The sequence below is a fragment of the Helobdella robusta genome (assembly GCF_000326865.2).
Source record: "Helobdella robusta unplaced genomic scaffold HELROscaffold_82, whole genome shotgun sequence".
Taxonomy (NCBI): domain Eukaryota; kingdom Metazoa; phylum Annelida; class Clitellata; order Rhynchobdellida; family Glossiphoniidae; genus Helobdella; species Helobdella robusta.
Genome location: NW_008705476.1, coordinates 142,613 through 163,574, shown reverse-complemented (window position 1 = coordinate 163,574; position 20,962 = coordinate 142,613). Strand labels below are relative to the sequence as shown.

Sequence of the window (20,962 nt, the reverse complement as noted above, 5' to 3'; positions counted from 1 at the left end):
AAAATTAGGACTATAAAAATTAGGACAAAGTGATGATTTCGTCATCTCTGATGTTTTGTGTGCGTGTATTTTCATCATTTATTTATTGTTGTGAGATAAAAATTAAAAAATTATTTTTGTTTTTTTTTAAATTAACTATGAAAATTAAACTGCGGCAAAATACAGATCAGAAAAAAGTTTTTTAATCCCTTTAAAAACAGCCAAACTCAAACGATGACAACAAAATGTCCTGGAAGATCGCCTTTTTATATTATGCCCTCTCCATTTATAACTATCTCTCTCTTTTCTTTTCTCTTTTTCCCTCTATGACTTACTCTCTCTATCTTTCTCTGTATAACATTCTCTCTCTCTCTCTCTCGCTCTTTCTAAGTGATCCGCACTTTCTTACAGTGGCGGATTTAGACAACTTTGACGGGGAGGGGGAGGGGGCAAAATGTTTACGAGGGTGGTCCAAGATTTTTGGTAGTGCAACTCATAACATTTTTTTTGCTTGTTGCTTTCAATTTTCAGCCGATTTTACACAAAAAACGGTCGTTTCTGACTTTTATTAAAAAAACTCCTCACAACTGAAGGGGACAGTGTTCACTCCAACTCCCCCTAGATCTGCCACTGACTACTTACTCTCTCTCTTTCTCTTTATTCTTCTCTTTTTTCCTCTTTGAGACATAAACTCTCTATTTTTCGTCCCTTTTTTTATAACTTGAGGACAAGGATGTAAGTTACATAAGACGACAGGTTGCTATTCTAAAAAATTTTTCCATTTGAATATTATGATTTACGAATCATTTTATGTATGCTGGCGCGTATGATAGTACGCACACATCAGCACACGCACACATCAGCACACGCACACATCAGCACACGCACACGCCAGTACACGCACACGCACAAATTTATCGTAGGAGCGAATTAATCAAGAAATTAAATAAATTGACTGACAAACGAATGAATGAATGAACGAACGAATGATAGGATGGATGAATGAATGAACGAAAAAATGAAAGGACAGACCAGCAAACAATTAGTTGGTGATCGAACCTAGTTTTACGTGAAATAGATCAATTTAGCTTCAACACCAGCTGCCTACTAATCAACATTAGCATTAATTGCCAACAGATTATTTAATTGCTCACTCGTGTGTTTCATTAGTTTATCCTGTGTGTCTTTGCTTCACTGATTTATTAACTCTTAAACATTATAATACACTTTTCGTTTAGTATGTTAACATTTTTTTTAATTTGTTGTAATTATAAATACTTAAAGGTGAAATTGAATTAAAACTTTGGGAAAATAAAAACAACGCCCGATTTAAACGAATTCATACAATTTTTTTATTGAATTTATTCACATACATACAAAATTTCAGCTCAAAAAAAAGGAATTTGAAATAAAATACATAAACAGAAAATCAACAAATAAGAAATGGTATTTTCTACGATATAATATATTAATTAACTTCACTATTTATTAATGATATTAAAAAATAAATATTTTAAACACGGTAATGCAGCTGAATAATACATATAAAATATAACATCTATACTATATTATATTATATTGTTATATCCTATATATATATATATATATATATATATATATATATATATATATATATATATATATATATATATATATGAGTTGAATGAATAATGGTAAATTAACAAAATTATAAATATATCATTTCGGCTTTCAATTACCCTAATCTACCAAATATCATTGAGTCATTACTATTTTCTCCGTTCGCCCATCACCATCACCACCATCAATGGATTTTTCTTCACCATTGTTCTTCCTATCTTCCAGCACAGATCCATGTACGTTCGTGTGCTGAAGTGTCTGCAAGTACATATATGAATTATGTCATTAAGAATAAATTCGATCAATCAACCAGCCAATCAATTAACCAATCAACTATCCTATCAACCAATCAATCAACCAGCCATCCAACCAATCAATCAACCAATCAACTATTTGATTTTAACATCTTAAAATCTGAAAACAACATAAAGAGGAATGTATCTCAAAGCACAAACCAGACAGACACTGCTGCCCTGAAAGTTAGAAATGACGTCATCGACACGAGACGTGACATCACCGGTGACATCACCGACATTAAAAACGGCGTCATCAACATTAGAAATGGCATCATCATAAAGGATCACTCCCATACTGATAACTGCGAACGTATCATTGTTATTACCATTATTATTATTATTATTATTATTATTATTATTATTATTATTATTATTATTATTATCATTATCATCATTAATATTATCATTATTATTATCATTATTATTATTATTATTATTATTATTATCATCATCATCATCATCATCATCATTATTATTATTATCGTTATTATTATTATTGTCATTATTATTATCATCATTATTATTATTATTATGGAGGCGTTGTTTCTTTGATGTATGAACTTTCAAATGTTCGTGAAGCCACTTCTTCACCTCAAAGGATTTATCACAGAAGGTACATTTGAATATCCATAGGCCAGTGTGCAGTTTCATATGCTTGCTTATACTCTTCTTGCTCAAAAATGACCTCTCACAGATCTTACACTTTGTCATGGTATGTTTTACTCGGTGCTTCTCCAGAGAGGACACTTTTTTGAAGTGAAGATCGCAGGTGTCACATTTAAATAGTAGTAGGTCGTGTGATTTATTGTGAAAGCGGAGCGTGGATTTTTGAGCGAACCTGGCAGCACAAATCTTGCAGGTGTAAGGTCGTTCCCCTGTGTGGATCCTCATGTGGACTTTTAAAATATGGGACGTGCCAAACGACTTGCCACATCTGTCGCACGTATGACGTTTTTCAGGCTGTTGATCTGAGTGGGTTTTCATATGACTGGCCAAATTGCTTTTTTTCTGGAAGGATTTATTACAGAGAGTGCAGGTGTGTAGGATGTCGTTGTGTATTTCTTCGTGTTTTGATAAATTGCCCTTTGAAACAAAAGATGCGTTGCATATCTTGCAGGAAAAAGGCTTGATTCTCTTTTCCTGGTGAATTTGCACGTGAGACTTCAGCTTATGCCGATGTGTGAATGACTTGTGGCAGACTGCACATACAAGATGCTTTCTCTCCTGGTGCCACTTCATGTGATACTCCAGGGAGAATTTGGACTTGAGTAACTTAAGACAAATGGAACATTTGAATGGCCTATCCTTGACATGGCTTGCCACATGTGAGTTCAATTCCTCAACTGATGCAAACAGTTTGCAACAATATTCACACACACTCCTGTTTTCGCGTGCATGCAATTTTATGTGGGCTCGTAACTGCTGGCGCAATTTGAATGATTTCTTACAAACAGTGCATTCAAACGGCCTTTCATTCATATGTGTTTCCCTGTGGTCTTTCAACTGGTCCCATTGAATAGGCTCATTACAGATTCTACAAGGATAGGTTCTATCCTTGGAATGGATTTTTGAGTGTAGACGAAAGTAATTGTTGTCCTTGAATGATCTGCCACAGACAGAACACTTGAAAGGTCTCTCCCCAACATGCACCTTGTTGTGTGTTTTAAGATCTCCAGCTGTAACAAATGAAAGCATGCATGATCTGCACGAGTATTGTTCAACTGCATTAACTGTACTGCTGTTGTTGGTTGTTGAGGTGTTGTTGATATCAGAACTGACGTCATGTTTCTTAATGTGTTCCTTTACATTGTGTATTAATAAGTCCTCTGTGTTGTATGAATGCAGGTTGCAACTAGGGCACTTGTATAATTTATAAGAACCTTTTAATTTTTCAGTTTTATCTTGTTGTGCATCATCTGAATTTTTCATAGTTCCTTCTCTGCATACCTCGATGATGACTTCACCGCTGACAGGATCAGTGTATTTCGGGTTGATGACTATGTAGGTTTCATCATTTTGAATGTCACGCAACACCTCGATGGATTCATTTGCAATAATCATTTTCTCATTGTCTTTGATGTTTTTATCCACCTCTTCTTCTACAGCTTCCTGCAAATAAAGTTTCAGGTTTTAATGTTAAATAACATGTCATCAAGTCGGCAGAATGTAATAATGAGTGGAGAGGTTGCAGCCATTAAGGAAATATTCAGCTAAAACAGAACAAAAAGCAGGCATACAAACTTCATGCTCATCTTTACAATCACTAGCATCTTCATCACACTCCTCAATTTTTTCATCAAACTCCGACTGGAAGGCTGGTTCAGTTGGTTTGATCTCGATGACAGAAAGAATGTGGTCATCATCAATTGGAATTTTCCTGTGTGCATGACACTGTTTATTGAATTTAGTAGATGAAACATTTGGAAAAATGCTTGGTATTGCATTTGCCTTCAATCTTTTTCTCATCAAATCATCGTTGAGATGTTTCTTCTTTCTACGGCATAAGTTGGAATCAGAACAAGAGTAAGAAAAATCAGATGGAAGGAAATGCAGGGAGCAAATCTTAGAGTATTTGGTTGGTTGGAAATGTTTGCGACGACAGGCTGCCACCCATCTACTGCAAAGTTCTGGGTTAGTCAACGGGAAAGAATGAAACGAGATGTTGTTCTCTAAATCACTTTTGCGACTGGAATTATAACCACTCCTACAGCCAACAGCTGAACATTTGCACACCATTCCGTTGGATCTTGAAAAGTTAAAATGAAGAAAATTTTAATAATTTTGTTTGGCTGGTATTAAATTATTATGGAAATGCTGCAATTGATAAAACAATGCCACATACAAAGTTTAAATTATGTCTGTATTATTATTCATTAGTATTATAATATAATATATACAACAAAGCATGTAAGTAAGCCAAATAAAAAATGAATAACTTCTTACTGAAAACTAGAGCAATGGAATGGAGGAATATTTTTTTCCTTGCACGATTCCAATTACTTAAAAATAACACAAATCAGGCCGGATAAGATAGCGATAAGATAAGATACAAAAAGAGTTAAAATATTTAATTAATCTTATCAGCTTGCTTTTTGTAAGGACTTGGGAAAAGCAGTTCTGGGCTATTTTCAAAAAATAAAAAGTATGGTAAATTAAATATTTTTATAAAATAATAAATAATTCTAATTTTATATTTAGTAATAATTGAGAATTAGGGGCAGGGTTAGGTTAATTAAGTTAAGCTTTAAGGAACATTTGTTGACTTGTTTAAAAAACAAGTTATTTATGTTGTTGTATTAGCAGTAGTTAGTAGCCTAATTTAATTATTAAAAATTAATGCATTAATTGATTAAACAAAAGCCCAACTTATCTGGGATCAAAATGTGAATACTAAATAATAAATAAATAGTAAGCTGTAAGATTAGCATTGACAGATGGATGGGTTATTAAAGTGTTTTGGTATAAGTGAAGTGAACAAATAATTTTGTGTAGCGCTGAATTTTTAGATTAAAATACATCAACATATACACATAAGAATAGAATTACCATGCATTTGCTCTTATAACAACTTTGGGGTGAGATTTGAATTCAAATTATGCAAAAACATAATTTATTTATTGTTGTTTTTCATTTTAATTTTAAATCATTTCAATATACGTGGTTATAATTATTTAAAATATTTAATTTTTTTTTTACTATAGACTGGTAACTTCAAATTCAATGGCCAATGGTACTCAATTGCGCCTTGGTCGAAAGAAAATTCAGAGAAATCAGTAAAAGTGGTTAACGTCTTCAAAACTAAACATGCTATTATGATGAGGAAAGATTTATTTTATTTATTTAATCAATTTTATCTATTTATTTCGGTAAACTTTGTGCCACGCGTTTAAGAATTTTTCCAAGATTTAAAATTATTTTTGTAACTTTTGTAATTTCGTATTTTGTAAAAATTCAAATTTTCAATATGTTTCATGTAGCAGCCGTCATGAGTAAAACAAATGAAAACTGAATTGAAGATCGTCGAACCTTGAAATCATTGAAAATGTTGAAAAAATTTATCATTAAAACATTTTAACGGTGCTTTCAATTGGTTTAAATTTTAATAAAAATGAAACTTATCCTTTGATTTGTGTTGTTTTTCTAATAATTTGTAATGCCTGAAAATTACAACACGTTTCATAGATACGTGTCATATAAATTAAAATTCTTTTCATTTCACAATAAATTCTAATCTATTAATGAATAATAAACTTAGTATTTGATGAATATCACCCCATTTCAACTACTACAAAGTGTTAAAGATCGGGTTTTGTGGAGGTCGATGCTCGCCAATTACAGCCTAAAGCGGACAACCGCAAAGCGCTTTCAAACCGCAGTTACCGCACCGGAATTGCGGTTTGCAGTTACCGCACCGGAACTGCGGTTGCGGATAAAAAATTCTCAAAACTCCGCGGATTTTTCGGATTTTGTTTGTGCGGTATACAGCGGATGCGGATTCAAGTGCGTTATTTGAAAAACCGCCCACAAAATTAAATTTTCAATTAAAAAAATTTCAGATTAAAAAAATTTCAGATTAAAAAATTTGTTTTCACGTTTGTTTGCATATATGTACGTGTGTAAGAATGTATGTGTACATATTTAATGAGCATAACCGAGTCTCATAGGGGTCCAGGTTGATAAAGCCAAGCAAACCGCTCCTACTAATTACTTTAGCAGATTTGAATAAAGTTAGTTGGCTTACTTACGAAATCGCATAGGTTTTAACAAGCAACTAATTTTAAATATAAGTTTGACTTAATATGAGCACGTTTCAGATGGTGGTCTCATCTCTCATGATGATTTACGTATGATGATGGTCGTGTAGGAAGTTGGCTGTTCGACTGACACTCTGCAGTTCGGATGACATCTTGTGTGCTGACCAGATGGTGATGGTCGGTGCAATGTATTACAGTAACTACGATTTTTGAAGTAAGGTTTAGCTTTGTTTTTTGTTTTTCTCATTCATTCATTTTCTCACTCAATCTTTTAAATTATTTAATTGATTTATTGATTCATTATATTCATTCGTTGATTCATTGATTGATTAATTTATTCATTCATTCACTTTATCAATCAAAGTTGGTTCCTTCGTTCTAACATCCATTTACTACTACGCTAATAAAAAAATTTTATCTACAGAATGATGAGAGGTGGGCAGTGGTGGGAGTCAGCACGTTTCAGATGGTGGTCTCCTCGTGATGATCGTTCCTCATGATTTCAGCAACCATTTTCTATGAGCACTAGAATGTAAAATATTCATCGAATATAATGAAGATAATTGTTCGAATAACAATTTTTATCTATTTACGTCGTTTGTTTCATAAGCAAACAAAAGTTTTGCAGGGTCGAATATGGTAAAAAAAGAGTGACTATAGTTCAATCCTAGTAAACCAACCTATGGCTTCAGAAAGCCAACAGGTTTCACCGGACAAAAGCAATTTTTATATTCAAATTAAAAAAATAATTTAACAATACATAATTCTATTTAATAAGATTAAATAGAATTACTACATTGTTTTAGGCATATTAAGTCAAATAAATATTTAATATAGCATGCTATTTCGTAAGTAAGGCCAACCTAATCGAAACCGGTTGATCAATCTTATATTGTTGCTGTTGTCTAGTTATCTCGTCTTAGTGAGGATTGTAAAATGTCGATTTTAGGAAAGGTTTTTCGTTGTTTTACTAAAATATTTTATTTATTTAATAAATTGTTGTGTTTTCTGCACTTGAAAAGAAATCGTAAGAACTCCGGATCGATATTGCCGATGCACGGCACGTCGAAATCCTTGTCGGCTGATATCCAACTGCCTGTGCCTACCAATGATGTCTGTAACAAATTTATTTAATTATTTTCTTAATGTATTTTATTTATTTTTCTTGTAATTACTTCTTTTTGATCGTATATTTTCGGTTTTATTTGTTTCAGATGTGATTTAAGACAGTTAAATTAACTTGTTTTTCTGTAAGTTGTTAAAATTTAACAACTTAATGATTTATTTATCACTTGTAATTTATTATATTTAAAAGATTAATTAAATTAATAAATAATATGAAATGAGTTTCATTTTTATTTGTCTTAAACTGTTAACTTAACAATTCCAAGTACACTTAATAATGGTAATCAATTAACATAACTCACAACCTTCATGTGTGTGTTGTGTCATGTATGTGTGTGTGTGTGCGTGTATTTGTGTGTGCGTGTATTCGTGTGTAGGTGTGTGTGTGTGGTGATGTTGTATGACATCGACTGTATGTAGCTTAGAAGACATTTTCACTACTTAGCAATTTGTTATTAACTTTAACTAATTTATTTGAAATAGGTAGAGTTAGAATCATGGGAAGTTTGGGGAGTTGATGCAAAAACTTCAACAAATCCATCAGCAAACCGAACTCAAGCCAATTTTCACAATGGGTCTCACTATCATTTGTCATCTACTGGGGGACAGAATAAAGGTTCAAATAGAAAAGATTCAGGTGATCCTGAGATAGACATTGATTATTTTCAAGAATTACAGCTTGAGCCAGAAATCAGAAAAACTCAAAAGGTTTTCAGTGCTTATCTCTATTGTTTCTAAATTTTTTTTTTTGGTTAATTATTTTATTAGATTATCATAATTTAGTGTGATAGATTAAAAAAATTATTTAAAGATTATAGTAAGAAAGAAAGAAGAGAATGTACCTTCTAACAGATTAGCCATGGTTTCGGACATTCCAACAATTTCAGTCAGTGATACAAAATTACTTACAATAAAAATCTATTATCACTCAACTAATTCAACACGATTTACAACCAGCATATATATCAAAATTTTCTCATTTCAAACAACCATCTCAAGTGAAAATTCCACATAATTGTATGCTTAGTATAATTTCAATTCTCAATGCACTCAAACTAGAATGACCTGGGGACCCTGGAGGATGTGGATTGTGGAGGATGGCCAGAGGAAACAATGGAAGACATCAGTGGAGATGCAGTGAGGGACAAACGCAGGTCAGAAAGAGAAAGGAAATTAATGGAACACCAGCAGAAAAAACTTGAAAGAGATGCACTGAGGAAGAACAAAATTGTCTCCACTAAACTATCCTAACCTTTTTTGCGTACATGCATATCTAATTTATATATCTCTATATTCCCAGCAATGTACATTACAAACAACCTTATGATAATTACATGTAAAATATTGTATGCACTCATTGAATTGTATATGTTCACAGTACCTACAAGAAGTTTAATCTAAATCTCCATTATTAAGATGTGCGTATATTATTTTGTTATTTAAAGTTTACTATAAACTTCAAGAACTAGTTTTTTGATAAATTCAGATATCTTTTCAATCTCACTAACGAAATTAAGGTGGATTTAAATTGCGTTCAGTGTATGATGCAGTAACTGCTATTGAGTTTCAATGTAGTCTTACTACTCACTACTTACGTTTAACAGTAATCTGAATTTGTATCTCACAATATAACAATTACTAACCTGTCCGCCTATGCCCATAGAAGGTTTGAACAGTTTAACGATTTAAAACCTTAATTAATTTCTAACTCTCTTTTATCTGACATTTTTATTGATGTAACTAAACAAAAAACAAATGTTAATGATTTGAAACAGGCATGCTTGCCTCGACTCGTAAAAACGTATAGGACACAACGGTATTTGGCAGTTAAACAACGAGTAGATAATAAATAACTAGTATTAGATCTTAAAACGGTATCAGGATATCAGTCATTCATTACACTGTTACATGTGCTTATGCTGCATGAACGACAACTCATGCTAAGGCGTTTGCATCATTAGTTTCTAGATATAAAGTTAGGTAACTTAGGAAATGTTAAACAAAAAATACTATTCAACATCAAGTGCTAACAAACATACAGACGTACTTACAAGCATGCGTTGAGGCACACAGATACAAATACAGACACGAGGAAAGAAAATGCAATTAGCAATAGCAACAATGGTAACGAAATTAAGCTATGTACACTTGGCGATTTAAATTAATAATTTAAATGGACAATCCGAAATTTTAAATTGTTTTATTGTAAGACTGCAGATTCACATTATTATACAACAGTCAGGTGATAATGAGCGTCTAACATGACGAACATCAATATTATTGCTGACGCTAACAAAGAAATAATTTACTCACATCATCTGCCATATCATTTACACACGAGAAAATTTTACAAACAAATTACTATTTACATCTTTAAAGAATCTTCATCTTTCTGTTCATCATCATCATCATCATCTACTCAAACTATAATAAGCATCCCAGTCGTAATCATCACCACCACCACCAGCAGCTCCGTAGCCATTGTTAGTATTATTATCATAATAATAATTGTTATTGTTGGCATGGCTGGAGTTGAACATTCTGAAGAATGGATGTCTTAGAGCTGACCTGAGGTCAATGCGATATCTGTCGTCGTAATTGAACATCAGCAGCAGCAGGTCAAACAGCTCTTCGTGATCTAAACTGTGTTCTCGCATGTAACTCTGGTGTAAAGAGAATCAGAATATTATTTTTTTTTAATAATTTCATAAAAAATTCGAGATAATATCATTGATAAGTTCATAAAAAAATACTATTCAAAATGTATGTGATGATTCATTTAAATTTAAGTCTTAAATCCTGATACATTTTAAGTATTCATCTGAATAGTTAATCTAGTTAATGAATATACTACTACTAGATTGAAGGTTCTACAAATAAAGTTAGTTAGCTAGTAACACGTTATAAACAAAAAAATTAATTACTAACTTTAAGTACTTTGCAGTGTTCTTTTACATATTTACCAGACGATGTGTTATCATTCCAATCAAGCTTGCCGCGATGAAAATATTTCGTTTTTCTGTTACATGGTAGGAGCAGGAAAGGAAGAATAAATAAAAAGAATGGAAAAAATAATGAAAAACCATACAGATTTTTTGCTTTTTAATACATGTTTGTCTATTATGCTATTTAAATAAAAAAAAGTTTCAATAAGAGTAAATAAAAATGAAAAACTATCTGAAAAAAGTGACAAAACGTTGGATAAGAAAAATTACATACTTAGACTTTTTGATCATATGGTAAGGTATCGGACCGAGAATTCTCTCCATCATTGCCATGTGCTCCAAGTTGTCGTGTGTCTGCAATGTGTCATTACATTTCAATAAGTTTGCCATTTGTGGAGTTTAAAATTTAAATTTTTTTAAAATATAGATTTACATTGTTGAAGAATCACCATTTTGATTGTAGAAGCTATTCAATGTTATGTTATTTAAAGCTAATTATAGCAATAATCAAAATAATAATTATTAATAGACTTTGTGATTCATACACTCTGAAAAGGAATTAAAAAATGATCATCTGATGTCATTTCACCAACATTCGAAGAGTCATAAATAATTACACATCAAATTACTATTAGTATCTTTACTTTCAAATAATTTTATTTATATTTTTCGAGTGTTTGTGCTATAAGATTTAAATGATGAAAAAAAGACTGCCAACCTGAAATAACGTATTTCCAGTGTACAGTTCAAATATAATACACGCAATGCTCCATACATCACATGGGTGTGACCAACCTATCTCTATTAACATGAAAATAAACTCATTTACAGGAAACAATTACAAATATTAAGAAAGTAGATGTTGATAATATAATTACTAAAAATTAAAAAAAACGAAAAAATTCCCAATTTAATAATTTAACAACTTGGAATCATACAAAACAACACATCCCTATCTATCAATTATTCCCTAACTCTACCAACCTAATAATACTTCAGGTGCTCTATAGTGCCTGGTGGAAACAATGGAGCTGTGGTGCTCGTAATCAAATGTGGCCGACCCGAAGTCGATGAGTTCAATATCTGACGAACGAACTACATTTATTGATTTGTTCTGGAGGGTGTATTAAAAATATAATTTGTTCATTTTGTGCACTTTACATCATCTTTGTGCTCTCTGGTGAAGATTGTAAATAATGGAAGGAGAGAAAGTGATATCCAGTTGTGACCATAAACTAAAAGCATTTGTAGATTCCACAAAACGAGGGACTGAATGCATGCATGAGTGAATGCATGAATGAATGAATGTACCAGAGATTGAATGAATGAATGAAAAATTTCAACAAAAGAAACAACAAATCACACTCATCCATCAATACAATACAGTACAATAACATCTTATCTATCATCACTGTTATTATTTTAACATCATCAACATCATTATTATTATTATCATCATTATTATTATTATCACTATAATTACCATCATCCTGTCGAATATGACATCAGAGGTCGAATTATGAAATAGTATATTCTCCGGCTTCAAATCGGTATGGGTGAGTCGGTTTTCATGCAAGACTGTACAGTACACCATCATACAGTACACAGTACACAGTTCAGTGTACAAAACACATAGGTGGGTATTGGGGTATTTTATGATATATGTTGTATACTTATATGCATAGATGGGTATAGATACAATGTAATAAATCATTTATGAATAAATGAAATTAATTATAATAATAACAAAATTAATACTAACACAGAACGGATTTGCAAAGCTGATATGAAATGTGTCTAACTTGATCGACACAAAACGGCTGAAACTCGTTCTTCTTCTATTTTTTAGAATTAAAAAAAATTAAATTCCATTAGAGCTGGCCAAAATTTCATTGCATTAAATAAAACTAACAGAAACAACTAAAAGACAATTATAACAAAAAAAAATTAGTTTTTAAATATTTACCAGAAAATCAAAGACACTGTCCCCAAATTTGTTGAAGGTTATACAGACGTGTCCATGATAGTCAAACCAATTAAGCATCTTAACACAGCTACTGCAAAGGTTAAATTTGTAAAACAAAATAAGTAAAATTTGCTAATTAGCAAGTAAATCAGTTAATGAAATTATTAATTGGAAACTAATAATCCAAGTTAGTTTTCAATTGAAACATTTTTTGAATAAGTCTTCATCTTTCTTGCAATAATTGGTGACTTGCAGCGGCAATTCATGCTATTAGTATTACATTCACTCTTAGAAATTTATATCATCATTGACATACCACCAGAATTGACTTTGATTTTTCCCCCATAATCACTATTTATGTTATCATAAATTCCATTCCATCTTTATCATCATCATTTCATCATCACCACCACCATATATAATCATCCCTATCGAAGCATCACTACTTAGTCACACGTGACAGAGACAGTCAGACAGCCAGCTAGACAGACAGACAGGTGAATGTAATATACGCTTACTGTTCTCCATATGGATCTTGCTCGTTTATCTTATTGAGAACGTTGATTTCAAGCTTGGCTGCCTCCCTGTATTTCTTAACGTTCCTTATTATCTTCATGGCTACTGTGCTATTGTTCCTGGAGAAAGTTTTTTTTTTTAACAATTTTTATTATAACCACCAAAATCGTTATTGTTGTAATCATTTATTACCATTATAGTCACAAATTTATATATTACACCACATTTAACACAACATTGCAAGGTGTGGCGGTTACGTGATTAAAATACTGCCATTCCAGCCTATAACTTGTAGGTAAAATTAATTCTATCGTCATTTTCATCCTAATCATTAACATCACTATCCAACAAAACTTTATTATCATCTTCATCACACTTATCATCATCAAATGCATCACCATCATTACCTCATAAAGTCAACACACTGCACCACACGACCAAACGTTCCTTCCCCCAATATGCTTTGGACCATATCTGAAACAAATTTTTATTTTTTTTACACAACTGCAACTTAACAAAATTTTAAATTAAATAAACAAATTAAATAAGCAGAAGAAAAATTCAGAATAAATTTTAAAAAATTTATTAAATCTAGCATTAACAAATGTATGATTATTCAACAGCCCTTATCTACACATTCACCCTAAAAAAAACACTCAAATGCAAGCAGAAAACTAACATCTTGATTCCAGCACATCTCCAGGGACACACACAAGATGCCCTTCCTTATCATTTGGAACACTGGAAGATCTATTAACTTCAACAGATCTGCTACTGCTCCTACTGCTGCTACTGCTGCTACTACCACTACTACTGTGGTTTCTTTTTTTGTTTTTGTAGCTTTTGCTATGATTTCTACTGCTGCTGCGTGAGGAGTGACTGCTTGATCTGTTTCTGCTGCTACTACGACTACTGATGACACGTGACTGCTTGTGGGACATCGTATAATTTAAAGTAACCAAGGTTTACTCATAAAGTCTCCAGTAACAAGACAAATTCTTATTTAGGAAACAGTTTCATTTTTAGTGAATAAAATAAACAAAAAAGTTTAAATGTGTACCCTTTTTGATGAAAATGATCTTCTACCCCTCCTGCTTCTACTCCTACTGCTAGAGTACCTACCCTTCCTATCTTCACACTTTCTTCTATCTGATCTTCTGTATTTCCTAGCCATCTTGTAGTCATATCGGCGACGACAATAAGATGACGACGAAGATGAAGATGGTGGTGGAGTCAGTGCTTTACAGCTCGGGGATCGTCTGCGTCTATTAAAGTTTTCGATCAAACTGAGTTGGTGAAAGCAGCTTGAGAATAATAGAATTGTAAATTCAATTTAGAAAACGTTTCAATCTTGTAAAAAATAAGATACTTTTTTACAATTGAAATTTTTATATTAACTTTTAAGATGGGGACTAATAAAACTTATTTTTCATTTTTTATTATTAATATAATAAATAATTGCTTAAATAAGTTATTAAAGGACTGAAAAACGACTCACTGATGGCCCCTGAAATGTCTGCCATCATAACGGTAGCCTCTGCCGCCCTGGTAAAAATAATCGTCGTCACGGTCATCATACCTCTTTTCTGGCCTTCGTTTCGGAGATTCCCTAAACTTTTTGTGGCCGCTGTAGACCGGACTGGGAGATCTTCTTCTTTTATAAGGCATCTTGTGTTAATCATTTTATTAATTTTGTTTTATCATCATAGCAAGACATCAAGAAGCGAAACGTCAGAAGAACCCGTTTCAAGGTTTTTTTATTAATTATTCTATTCAATACTTATTCAAGATGTAAAGTTTATTTAAGTGCCAAATAAAATTAAATAATGTTAAATAATTACTTTTTTAATTTTTGTCAAAAATATCGTTCAGGACCTGGAAGCTTAAAACTACGGAAAACTTTTTCGGAATAAATTACCAATTAATAGAAAATGGCTGAGTCCAACAACAATCGATCAGCAGTGAAATGATGAGGAAGTTACCAAAAACTATGAATTATATAGCGATGGACGTGCGATCGTAAAACGCTTTACAAAGACTAACATAGACAGCCGAAATTGTCACACTAAATTTGTCATGAATTAAATTTTGAAATAATTTTTAAAAACTATTTTTGCACCTACGATTCAAATTTTAAAACATCAAAGCACTTTCGGCATGATAAAACCAAAAGAATTTTTAAAAAGAGCTAAACAACTAATTAGATCGTGAACTTAACAAATTAATCATTAAACGTAAATCAAATAAAATCACGAATTCCCTAACTTATCAATGTTTGAACCTGCAAAGTTACTTTACTATCAATGTTCTTTACTATGCTTCACAATTAAAAATTGACTTTGTTGGGATAGACATAGGAACTAAAGTTCATTATAGTTACTACTCTATGGTGGGCACTTTGTTTGGTCGTAAAAATTTGCGAAATTCCAAGCAATTAGTAATCACTATTGGTGGCAAATCAATCATCTAAAACATACTTCGTTGATAAATTACCGATTTATATTTTCACCAAAAACATCCGTGTAGATTAAAAATTTTTAAATGTTAACATTAATAACGTGAATATAGTGGAATGCTAAACAGAGGTAACCAAGAGATGATGACTAATAACGACATCCTATAACAGCATACTGGTTTCTAAATTCCATTTACGTGTTAATTAAGAAACATTCAAAAAAGTAATGAACTAAATGACTAGCTTCGTAAAAGATGGAGTGTTCATATCAACAAAAAAGTAATAATTAAAAATATAGAAATAAAACAATGATAAAAAACGGAGCTAACAAACATGAATCAGTTGCAAAAAAATCAAGTCAGCAACTGAACTTCTTGAAACTTTTAAAGAATTAAATGACATAAACCCTCACAAACTGCCCCAAGACCCGCTACTAAATGAGTCCCAATTACTCGAACTGCAACTCGTCCAACTATTTCTTCTATTCCACGGACGGGTCACGCCCCATTTCCCGCCACCAAACACGTGACCAGACTTATTTCCTATTGTCATCAAGGCGCCACTGAACACGCCTGAGGAATCAATTGAATTATGATTACTGTTCAATTGTTATGGTGAAATCTTATCTTATGGTGATATCCTATCTTGTAAAGTTGGGATATAAACGCGGATGGATTAGACCAACGTTATTAAATTGTAATGTGTAATCATAGAATGAATATAGAAAGTTGCTTATGTTTTTTCTATAGATTAAATACATCGAGGAATATGTTACATATGTTTTACACAAAAAATTCGGTCGAAACAAACCGGAAGAAAATTTTCCAAATTTGTTAATGAATTTATCTTTGCCGTTCGCAGACTGCTTTTGCTGTCCATTCATCCTTAAATTTCCATCGCCACTTACAAGATCACCTGTTTCTGTATTCATCATTGTGGTCTATATCATCATTATTTTCACAGTTATTAACATCATTACCAATCATACTCACTTTCGTCATTACCAATAATGACCACATCATCACTATCAACGTCATAATCAACAACAGACAACAAAACAATCCTTCTTATCATCATCATCACTATCTCAATCATCATCGTCATCACAACCATCATCATCATCGTCATCGTCATTACTACTATCATCATCGTTGTCACTACTATCATCATCATTGTCATCGTCGTCATCTATTACTGTCATAGTAATTTTTGTTGTTGAAAGAATTATCAGCGCAGCAATGATAGCAAGCAACAGCAACAAACCCTAACGTCGTAATTGTGGCTGTTGAGGATAAAATTGATGTTGCTGGTAAGAGAATTGTGGTTGCTGTGGATATAAATTGTGCTGCTGCTGCTGCTGTCGTGGCTGTTGCTGCTGCTGTGATAGTTGCATTGATGGGAAAGAATTATATTGCAAATAGTGTTGTCTGTCTAGTTGAAGAATATCATCATTTTTGTCTTGATATTTGAATAAATTCTGTTGCTGCTGCTGTTGTTGATGCTGAGGGGGTTGCTGCAAAAAGTTAGTCTCATGCTGAGACGTTGGGGTCGAATCTGCTGTGCAAGCAGAACCCAACAGTCCATTTCCATGAAAAGTTACAGGAAATGATGTAAATGGTGAAGGTGCGTAAGGATTAAGTGGCATAAAATGCTGTCGGTTCGTAAAGTTTCCATGTTGTTGTTGTTGCTGTTGCTTGGAAAATGTTGCTGATGTTGTTGATGCAGGTGTTGGCAGGGTGGAATTTATTGGAAACTGTAGGTAAGTGGTTATTATGATTCATTTTACAGGTGTTTTAATTCATTTTTTAGGTGTTTTAATTCATTTTACAGGTGTTTTAATTCATTTTTTAGGTGTTTTAATTCATTTTAAAGATGTTTTATTCATTTTATAGGTGTTTTAATTCATTTTACAAGTGTTTTAATTCATTTTAAAGATGTTTTAATTCATTTTAAAGATATTTTAATTCATTTTAAAGGTGTTATAATTCATTTTAAAGGTGTTTTAATTCATTTTACATGTGTTTAAATTCATTTTAAAGGTGTTCTAATTCATTTTAAAGGTGTTTTAATTCATTCATCATGATGTTGTTGTTGCCATTTATGTAGGCAGTTGTTGCCATTAGGTGTATCTTGTTAGATGAAGGACAGAAACAGAAAAAGATTATAAAACTAACATATGAATAGATTGTAGAGATCCACTTCCTTTAAAGAAAAAATAATAATTAAAATCAAAATTTAGAAATAAATACATTTGATAGCTTAGACAATTTAAACAAAAAAACATTAATTTTTTTAATGAATAAAATAATTAATTAATTAAAATCATAAAAATGAATTTTAATTTAAAAAATTTGTAAAAAACCAAAATTAAACACCCCATAACTAAGTCCCCATTTCAAAAAATTAAAATAACAAATTTAACGACAACACCAAACCTGAAATCATGATGGTCATTGCATAAAAAGAAATGAATTCTGCTCCCTCTGCTTGGTTCTTCTGGGAATGCAAACATGTTGTCGAGCTTTCCATCCGGAGGTAAAGTGGGGCTAAATGGCATCGCTCGACAACTTGACCCAAACGTAAAGTACTCGTATATCACCTGTAGAAAATTAAAAAATGTTAAATTATATTAAAATAAGCAAACAAATTATATAAATTAATAAATTATCACATAATAATATTACCTAATAAAATCATTTAATAATATTACTAACTAATATTTATATTAACTAATAATAATATTTTACAAATTACGTATTACATTACCTGATCAAAATTTTTAAAATTTCTCTAATTTTATGTTTTTTATTTTAATGAAACAAAAGAATAAACAGACAGCTAAGCAGATGGTCCCATGCATGCTACCATCTTTTCTGAGCCAGCTGAGGTAGCCTTCGTTGTTTAGTTCAATTTTTATCTTTTTCCATGGGGAGGTAATTAATGATTCAAGTGATCCTTTGTTTGTATGAATATGAGTTGCACAATTAGTAGTTTATCATAATTTATTATAACAATATAATAATTTAACAATTTTTAGTGAAAATAATAAAATGACCAAATACACAAATATAAAATAAAAATTTAACTTATAAATTCTATTAATCAATTAAAAAAATATTTAGTAAGAATTTTTATTTTTTTATAATTTTACAAAAATAAAATAAAAAATAAAAATAAAAAATCTAACTTCCGTATTTTCTCACAAAACCTTGCTTTACGATCTGCGACTTCTTAGACATTAGAACCAAAATTTGATGAACATTTCACGAAAAATAGGGCAATTAAAATTTAAAACAGAAATTTGTTTGGAAAAATAAGCGAGCGAAATTAAGTTTCAAAACCTTGGCGTAGATCTAACAAAATATTTTTAATGAAATGATTTTTTAGCGCATTACAATCTGTAAATGTCATACACACCACAAAACTTATCCGTGTGTGTGTCTGTCTGTGTGTGTATCTGTGTGTGCATGTGTGTAGCGTGTGTTGTAGTTGTAAGCAATAGCACAGTTGCCAACCGCCCAAAGTAGCCTGATTTTGAACAGCCAATAGTGAAATATCAAAATAGCAGCATTCTATTTATTTCTTTTTATGCTTATAAGTTTTCCAGATTTTGAAAAAGCTTGTTCTCCTGGTGTGGAAGTTGAGGAGATACATTTCACAAAGAATCGAATACCGCTAGCATAACGTCATTCCCTCAAACGATTCCGTTACAAATTCTCCATCCTATTTTATAAATTTGTTTTCATGCTTTTTAATAAGTCAGGCCACATCATCATCATCGATATCGCGAAGAAATAAAAATGAAAATTTTTAAAGTTTTTGATAAAAGTAGCTAGTAAAAGTTTAATATATATATATATATATATATATATATATATATATATATATATATATATATATATGACTGATTTTTATACACTAAGCCATATATACATAGAATACTGAACTCTAGTTAAGTGGATTCAATGGAGTGAACAAAAACCATTTGCTGTTGGATAAGAAATTTTAATGCTTCAAGCAAAAGGCTAAAAATTAACGTAATCATACGGGGGCAGGTAAAGAATAATTTTCAGAGTAAAAAAATTGACTAGTCTAATTTATTGCTGTTTTAAGTAAAATGATAAACAAAAATATTGAAAACTTTTTTTTGTAAGAGTAACTAACGACTGGCTTCTTTCTAAAGGTTTAAATGAGTTTAAATAAAATAAATAATTATAATATTATTATTTAGCTCAATTTAAGGTGACGTAAGACAAATATCAAGCTATTTTCGTTAATTGTTGTCGACCATTTTGTTTATTTCGTATCTTTTTTACTTAATTGTAGCCAATTCCCGTTGAATTTAGGTGTTTCTGACTCTCGCGTTTAGTGAAGTGTCGTCATTTTTGAATTTTATTATCATTTGTGCGTGTAGATTTAAATGGGTTTGTAATTTTTTTTCTTCAAAGGTTGAAATATTGCAGTATTGTGTTTGTCATAGGTAGAGAGTAGTAATTTGTAGTCATCCCACATTCTACAGTTCATTGTTCAAATGAGATTCACACTCATCAACTTTATTACTTTTTAAATTTGCTGAATAATTGGGTTACTGCTTATATAAATTATAATTTTGGTTTAAAAAATAATACAGTGGTTTGTGGCCCAAAGGTAACTATAGCGACCAGGCAACAGTTGAATTTATTAAAATAAAATAAAATTAAATCATAAATTAACTATAAAACAAATTTTTGTAAATGTTGTAAATGATAGCAATAACATTCAAAATAAGTTAAATCTTCATATATCTCCTCTCTTTTTTTATCTTCCTCTCCTTGTACCCTGCTAGTCCAGTTTTGGCCATCTTGTTATTAGATAAATATGAGTGGGAGGCAGAGGCCAACTTCCTTTATCGAGGGTTCTAAGTCCCATGCTCATCCAAACAGCACACACGCCTGCTCCGGTGTTGATGGCATTGGGGCATTAGGTAAGTTAAGGGATAGATGGATGGATGTTTTGATTTTTGCTCTTTTATTATTTTTTGCTATATATATTGTCATTTTTTATCTGTTGTTTGTAGAGACAAGTCATTCAAACTTATTTTATCGTTTCATTAGTGTCAGTAGTAATAATTTTTTTTCATATTAATAATATTTAAATTTAAAATGTAATTACCTTATTTGACTACTAATATCTTGATGATGCTCATATGATGTTTTAATTAAAGTTTAAACTAGATTTTGTAGTTAAAATCATGTCTAAATTGATTTGGAATTTTAGTTTAACCATAATTGTATGAATAATATTTTCAGTTTAAGTCTGATAAATACCAGAATTATCATGTTTTGTAA

At 31.4% G+C, this 20,962-nt stretch overlaps 4 protein-coding genes across 4 annotated transcripts; 1 reads left to right on the top strand and 3 right to left on the bottom strand.

Annotated features, from left to right (window-relative positions):
• Positions 1 to 1,985: 1,985 nt before the first annotated feature.
• HELRODRAFT_116356 (hypothetical protein) lies at positions 1,986 to 5,341 on the bottom strand (the record flags this gene model as incomplete). The annotated part of the gene is made up of 4 exons (XM_009032513.1): positions 5,161 to 5,341; positions 4,821 to 5,135; positions 4,121 to 4,611; positions 1,986 to 3,983 (listed from the first exon to the last, which is right to left on the bottom strand). The coding sequence occupies exons 3-4, from the start codon at positions 4,316 to 4,318 to the stop codon at positions 1,986 to 1,988; spliced, it is 2,196 nt and encodes a 731-aa protein (XP_009030761.1). The 5' UTR covers positions 4,319 to 4,611; positions 4,821 to 5,135; positions 5,161 to 5,341.
• Positions 5,342 to 5,594: 253 nt separating this feature from the next.
• HELRODRAFT_182208 (hypothetical protein) lies at positions 5,595 to 9,004 on the top strand (the record flags this gene model as incomplete). Its single annotated transcript, XM_009032512.1, has 6 exons — positions 5,595 to 5,647; positions 6,168 to 6,374; positions 7,651 to 7,741; positions 8,237 to 8,461; positions 8,565 to 8,639; positions 8,813 to 9,004. 6 exons carry the CDS (start codon positions 5,595 to 5,597, stop codon positions 9,002 to 9,004), a joined length of 843 nt encoding a protein of 280 aa, XP_009030760.1.
• A 1,160-nt stretch (positions 9,005 to 10,164) lies between these two features.
• HELRODRAFT_90393 (hypothetical protein) lies at positions 10,165 to 14,121 on the bottom strand (the record flags this gene model as incomplete). The annotated part of the gene is made up of 11 exons (XM_009032496.1): positions 10,165 to 10,416; positions 10,682 to 10,772; positions 10,973 to 11,052; positions 11,417 to 11,499; positions 11,683 to 11,812; positions 12,182 to 12,276; positions 12,461 to 12,536; positions 12,665 to 12,755; positions 13,183 to 13,299; positions 13,588 to 13,654; positions 13,860 to 14,121. 11 exons carry the CDS (start codon positions 14,119 to 14,121, stop codon positions 10,165 to 10,167), a joined length of 1,344 nt encoding a protein of 447 aa, XP_009030744.1.
• Positions 14,122 to 15,663: 1,542 nt separating this feature from the next.
• HELRODRAFT_194536 (hypothetical protein) lies at positions 15,664 to 18,874 on the bottom strand (the record flags this gene model as incomplete). The annotated part of the gene is made up of 8 exons (XM_009032511.1): positions 15,664 to 16,207; positions 16,446 to 16,556; positions 16,905 to 17,148; positions 17,170 to 17,388; positions 17,810 to 17,837; positions 18,071 to 18,234; positions 18,472 to 18,590; positions 18,823 to 18,874. 8 exons carry the CDS (start codon positions 18,872 to 18,874, stop codon positions 16,044 to 16,046), a joined length of 1,101 nt encoding a protein of 366 aa, XP_009030759.1. The 3' UTR covers positions 15,664 to 16,043.
• Positions 18,875 to 20,962: the final 2,088 nt, after the last annotated feature.